The sequence below is a fragment of the Pseudonaja textilis genome, chromosome Z (genome assembly GCF_049901715.1).
Source record: "Pseudonaja textilis isolate UNSWEBS1 chromosome Z, rPseTex1.2, whole genome shotgun sequence".
Classification (NCBI taxonomy): Eukaryota; Metazoa; Chordata; class Lepidosauria; order Squamata; family Elapidae; genus Pseudonaja; species Pseudonaja textilis.
In genome coordinates this window covers 112,976,715-112,983,371 of record NC_142008.1, presented here as the reverse complement: position 1 = coordinate 112,983,371, position 6,657 = coordinate 112,976,715, and the positions used below count along the sequence as shown (strand labels likewise).

The following is a 6,657-nucleotide window of genomic DNA, read 5'->3' as shown; positions in this document are numbered from 1 at the left end:
GAGGCAGTTATAAGTTGTGACATCCCTAGAACATGCGGTTTAGCAATAACGGTTCTGGAAGACCCCAGTTACCATTTTAAGTGAGGATTGCATAGTTTTCAAAGCATGAGCTTCATGTCGTCACTACTTCCAATTTCCTTCTACCTTTCCTGTTGACTTTGCTTGTAGAAAGCCAGAAAGATATATTGTAAATCACAGTCAAGTAACTGTAGGTTGCCATGACAGTCAGAAATCCAGGCCAATTATTAACTTCCAGGATTGTGATCATATGAGCACAGTAAGGAAGTCATAAGTACCACTTGTTCTGCACTGTTACGATTTCAGATGGTTTCTGAACAAGCAGTCACTGAACAACGAACACCTGTACTTAAGGGTTGCTGTACTGCCCCAATTATTGTGTTGATATTAAGTCTTGTCTGATTCTTGAAACCCCATGAACCATAGCATGCCAACCCTGCCCCCCTGTCATCCACTGTCTTCCCGAATTTTCCCAGATTAATGTTCATTGTGCTGATGACACTATTTAGCCATCTCATTCTTTGAGAGGTTGGATTCAGTCAGTTTGCAGAGGTTCAAGCAAACTGGTTGCTTTTGTGCAGTTCAGAGAACTGGCAAATCGCACCACTGACTGGCCCCACCGCACCCTGCCCATCACTCCTCATCTCACCCCACCCAACTTGGTCAGTGCCTAGAATCATTCCTGCAGCATAGCTACTGCTGTTTTCTGGCTCCCTCACTTGCCTCCACCACATGGTCTCTGTGGGCCAGACAGGTTGCCTGCCTTCACCATGGCATCCCACACAATGCCCATGGCCCAGCTAAGTTACTCTGATCTCTGCCTGATGTGCCTGCAAGGCTGCAATCAATTCAAAAGTCCTGGCCCAGCCCTTTCCACGTGGCCTGCCTTTGCCCCAGCCTCCCACACAGTGCAGCTCCCAGTGCAGCTCACCATTCTCCACTACCAGTCATGTGGCTCAGCTATCTGCCTGTGTGGTGGGCCTTCCTTCACCTCTTTACCAGTGTGAACTGCCTGCAGCCTCTGCCTCTTTGTTCAGCCAAAACTGAGATGGCAGCCGCTGCCTCTTTGTTGGCACAAAACCATTTTGGTTCAGTCCAGCAAAGAGGCAGCAGCTGCAGACCCTTTATCTCAGCAAAGAGGCAGAGGCTCCTGGCTGTTTGTTCCAGAAAAGAGGCTGTAGTCTCCAGATCATTAGCACAGATACAAGAGTTGGAAAGGACCTCATAGGTTATCAAGTCCAACCCCCAGGCAGTGGCTGCAGGCTGTTAGAGCCAGCAAAGAGGCAGTGACATCAGGCTGTTTGCACAAGGAAAGGTGCAGCAGCAGCCAAAGACAGGTGTCTCAGGTTGGAGTTGTTCCCAGCTGTACCAATAAAGGCCATAAGTAACTACCCACCATTTCCTGCTGCAAAAATATTTTAGAAAACCCTGACTGTTCGCAGTGAGACCTAGAAAGAGAAAGGGCATTTGACAATCACTTGTGGCTGTTGCTGTACAAAGCTAAGTCTAAGGTTCTGATCATCACCACCACTGCTTCAGCCTGTCACACTGCCACACCTTGCCATGAATAACATGGAGTTGGCCATGCCCACTCAGTCACATGACCCCACCCCCAGTCTTGCCCGATCGGTCATTAGAAAAAACCAGTTGTTAAATTAGTTGAATTCCACCACAGTATCCTTTGCTATCCTCTTCTCCTTTTGCCTCCACTCTTTCACAACATCAGGGTGTTTTCCAATGAGTCTTCTCTTCTCATTAGGTTGCCAAAGTATTTGAGCTATGTGGGCATAAGCTGAAACATATTTGCAAGTCACTATATGTCAGTGTCTATTTCAATTACTTTTTTTTGTTTCCTAAAAAACTAAAAAATTAAATGTTTTCCTGTTGCTAAAAGTTTACAGGAGTTCTTTGTTCCCTTGAAAAATTCATCATTATCTTTCCTGTTTTAAGTGTCTTCCTCTTTTTCAGTGGTTTTATTTTTTCTCTTAGATCATTAAGAATTTAAAAATTTCTAAAGAATTGAAGTAAGTAAACTATATTTTTCAAATGTTCAGTTGAAAAAAAAATTGAAAAAGATGTAAAAATTGAAAAAGAATTTAAAATTAAACATGATATTTAAGGATTGAAAAGAGATTAAAATTTTAACAAAGAATTTAAAAATTGAAAAACAATTTTTAAAAATTGAACAGGATTTTTTTCTTTTAAAAAAGGGAACCATTTCACTTTCTACCATTAGAGTGGTATCATCTGCATATCTCAGGTTGTTGATATTTCCACCAGCAATCCTAATTCTGTCTTGTGATTCACACAGCCTAGCATTTCATAAGATGTGCTTTGGTATTCAGCAGGTTCTGACCAGTTCTGGAGAACCGGTAGCGGAGATCTTGAGTAGTTCAGAGAACAGACAAATACCACCTCTGACTGGAGATTTTACAGTATCCTTCCCCTGCCACGCGCACCAAGCCACACCCACCGAACCGGTAGTAAAATAATTTGAATCCCACCACTGATAGCCTATTACCCTATTTTCAAGCAATCAGTTGTCCCATGTCCAGTTCTAACTGTTGATTTTTGGCTGACATGAAGATGTCAGACTTACCCAGAGCGGGGGTACACTTTTATTGACAAGGGGTTTGCTGGTCATGAGCCACTTTGGTGCTGAAATGCAGCTTCAAACAGCAGCCAATTGACTCAGGCAGACCCAGAGAATATAGCACAGCAGCATGGGAATCACCTGGGAAGCCTAGACTGGGGGGAAGTTGCTTATTTAGGGAAGGCATAGCACAATGGGTGGATGGTTGGAACTAGGGATTCACCCGAACCTCGCTGACCATCCAGCAGCCCACCACTGGACCTGGTCCAATCTCATCCCTTAAGATAGAAAGCCCCTCTACTCCATTTGGTTAAAGCAATGGGTTATTTTACTAAAGGTGTTGATTGTAGCAATGTCAAGCCAGCTCTGAATTCACCCACATTTGCCAGGTACAAAAAAGGTTCACCCACAATTACACACACACAGATGCACACATTTCCAGTGAAACAGAGCTCGCCATCATGTTTTGAGAACATTTAAAATTTTGGGGATAATCCGCATATTACTCAGAATGCTTGGGCTTGGGATGCTGGTACAAACAGGATCTGACAGGTCTTTTTCACATGTTGTTTCCCCCTCCTGATTTCCCATCACACACACACACACAGACACACACACAGAGAGAGAGAGTTTTCATCTTCCTCCTCCCCTTTCTGACCTTTGATGGCAGGAAACAGGTGAGGTGCCAAGCCAAATCAGGAAGAGCTGACATGAGCCTTCTCAGGTGACAGGTATGGAGTTTGGGTACTCCCTTTTCTTTAAGAACTTGCCACAGATTGTTGTGATCCACATTATCAAAGGTTTTAGCATGGTGAATGAAACAGAAGCAGATGGTTTTCCGGGAACTCTTTTTTGCTTTCTCATAATCCAGCAAATGCAGGAAATATGATCGCACTTCCTCTGCCTTTTCAAAAAAATCATTTCTACTTCTTATTTCTCGGTTCACAACTGCTGAAGCCTAGCTTGTTGCATTTTAAAATGTAACCTTGCTAGTGTGTGAAATGGGTGCTTATGGTATATGGTAGTTTTATACATCCTAGTATTTATTATATATTTATTAGAAGTGATCTGGCTTAAGTAGCTTTCGCAATTAAGCTACAGAGCTTTTTTTTTTTGCTGGCTCTTTATTTTGCAATTCTATGATAATTTTATTTCAAAAATCTGATATGTAACCTCTAGCTCTATTTTAGAATGATTGTTATGTTAATTGTTTGATACTGGCCTACAACTAAAATAAAAAAGTGTTTATATTTTCTTTGTTTACAAAAACATTCACATGTGTTTTTGTAAACATACAATTATGAATTATTTCTCACCCTTTGTTCATCTTTCATTTCCTCTGTTTCAGGTTCATCCTTTTTTGAGAAGAATGAATTTCAACAACAGTGTTGGTGAAAAGATCTCCTTTGATAAAAATGGAGAATTCATTGGTGGTTTTGATATTATCAATTGGATCACATTCCCGAATCAATCTTTTGCTAGGGTCAAAGTTGGAATGATAGATCCCACAGCTCCAGCAGAGAAGTTCTTCAATATTTCTGTAGATTCCATCACATGGCCATTAGGCTTTAATAGGGTTAGTTTTTTAAAAATCTAGATATGTCTGAATTCATTTAATTATCTGTATTGATGAAAGTCTCAAAGCATTATCTCTGACTAACCTAGGCACAAATATCCTGGAGAAGGAAAGGTATCAGTAAGATTTTTTTAAAAAACATTTCCAGCAATAGCTTTTGAATGTTTTATCCTTTTCTGGCTCCCTGTTAATTATGGACAATGGTTTTCATGGTTTTGAAGTAAAAGCTGCTAGATTTCATCAGTTTGCTAACTTCAAAATTCAGAAGTTGTGAAAACCAACTTTAACTAACCAGCAAAGAAATTGTCTTTGAAGTGTGGTGATCATGATTATCAATGGCCATAAATACAATTATTGTTGATATTTAATTAATTATAATTTCAGAGCAATTACTTCTAAAATTATGACATAACATTACTTTCGTTTTAATCTGTTGATACCATGTAACCATCATGCCCCTGGTGGGGATTGACTCTAAGGAAGAGGCGGAACAACCAACAGGGAGTGGAAGTGTGGATCCAGAAGTAGTGGAGGAGGCTGGGGAAGGGCAGAAGCTGGCTGAGCAACCAGAGGAGGATCCAGGCCCATCCCCTATCCATCCTAGGGCATACAGGGAGGAAAGGATCAGGGAAAGACATGGTCTACTTGGGAGAAGAGGGCAATGATCCTCCTCATGGGTGGCAGCTGTGAGCTCTGTATAAGAGTTTGGAACTGCGTGTTCACAGACACTGGAGTCAAATTAGTTCTTTCATTGGGTGAGGTTTATCTTTGTTGGCATTCTTCCAATGGACTCTCCCCAGTTATCTACCTGGAATGTGTGATTAATTATCTTGGTTTGCCTTGCAATCTCGGTCAATGAGATTTGTTTTTGGTTTCCTTTTGCTTCATTATCTACTTTCTGAATTTAAACTGTGACTAATAAAACAGTGAAGTTAAGCTGAAGGCATTACAAGACCGTGGTTCATGTATTAGTATTTGTGTTATTTTTGAGACACTACAGATCATCACGTAAACTGTCCATGCTCTTCCTTTCCTCTCTGTATCTTAAAATACTCTTCTTCATTCATTGATAGGCATTACCTGTATCTTTGTGTAATGATCCTTGTAAGACAGGACACAGCAAGGCCAAGAAAGAAGGACAGTTGTTTTGTTGCTATGATTGTCATCTATGTCCAGAGGGGAAAGTATCAAAGGAGAAGGGTAGGAAATTTTCAGATACAACCCTATGTATATAGACTGTCTACAATCAAATGTATCAATTGCACTGTGTTCTTTTTCAGACCAGGATGACTGCTCTCCATGTCCTGAAGATCAATATCCAAATCCGGGCAAAAATATGTGCATTCCAAAGCGGATCACGTTTTTGTCCTATGAAGAACCCTTGGGGATCAGTCTGACTGTTCTTTCTCTTTGCTTTTCTTTGATGACAACTTTGGTAATCACAATCTTCATCAAACACAAAGACACTCCTATCATCAAAGCCAACAACCGGAATCTCACTTATATACTCCTAATTTCTCTTCTCCTCTCTTTCTTTTGTGTCTTTCTATTTGTTGGGAGACCCGATATGTTTGTTTGTCTCTTTCGACAACCAGCTTTTGGTCTCATCTTTTCTGTGGCCATTTCTTGTGTATTGGCCAAAACCTTTGTTGTGGTTCTAGCATTTATGGCCACCAAGCCTGGTTCCAGATTGAGGAAATGGGTGGGGGGAAGGATGGTCAGTTTCATTCTACTATCCTGTTCCCTTGTTCAATTAAGTTTTTGTGCTGTGTGGCTGATAACATCCCCACCGTTTCCAGATTTTGATGTGCTTTCAATGTCTGAAGAAATCGTCCTGGAGTGTAATGAAGACTCAGTCATGTTCTACTGTGTTTTGGGCTTTATGGGTTTTCTTGCTCTGATTAGCTTTTCTGCTGCTTTTCTAGCTAGGAATTTACCTGACAGTTTCAATGAAGCCAAATTCATCACCTTCAGCATGTTGGTCTTCTGCAGTGTTTGGCTGTGCTTTATTCCAACCTATCTAAGCACAAGGGGAAAATATACATTGGCAGTGGAGATCTTCTCCATGATCTCCTCCAGTGCTGGATTATTAATGTGTATCTTTCTTCCCAAGTGTTTTATCATTGTAATGAGACCTGAACTGAATGATAAACATCAGCTCATAAAGAGAAAGTTTTAAGAAATCTTTACATTTGTCTGATATCATTTATATGTACCTGTTGGAGAAGTTCCCCGCTTTGACATTTAAGTCGGAGAACAATGTACAGAGGCAGTGATGTTCTGTGTTTCCTGTCCCCTGAGATTTGGATAGCTTGGAAGTGTTTTTTTTTTTTTCCTTCTGGAAGGCAATTATAACTGGGGTCTATAAAAATATAAATTACAGCACAAAATGGTGTATTTGTTGAAGTAATTCCCTGTTAGGAAAATGAGCGCATACAAGGAGACGTAGTGAGAGTGGTGAAGAACAACA

The 6,657-nt window shown here is 40.8% G+C and overlaps 1 protein-coding gene across 1 annotated transcript; it reads left to right on the top strand.

Annotated features, from left to right (window-relative positions):
- Window positions 1-5,391: 5,391 nt before the first annotated feature.
- LOC148124281 (vomeronasal type-2 receptor 26-like) lies at window positions 5,392-6,371 on the top strand. Its single transcript, XM_087915525.1, has one exon. The coding sequence runs from the start codon at window positions 5,413-5,415 to the stop codon at window positions 6,364-6,366; it is 954 nt and encodes a 317-aa protein (XP_087771651.1). The 5' UTR covers window positions 5,392-5,412; the 3' UTR covers window positions 6,367-6,371.
- The last annotated feature ends 286 nt before the right edge of the window (window positions 6,372-6,657 follow it).

What these genes read in the sequence shown, in the direction of transcription:
- LOC148124281 (XM_087915525.1), top strand. Translation starts at nt 5,413, where the DNA reads ATGTATATAGACTGTCTACAATCAAATGTATCAATTGCACTGTGTTCT.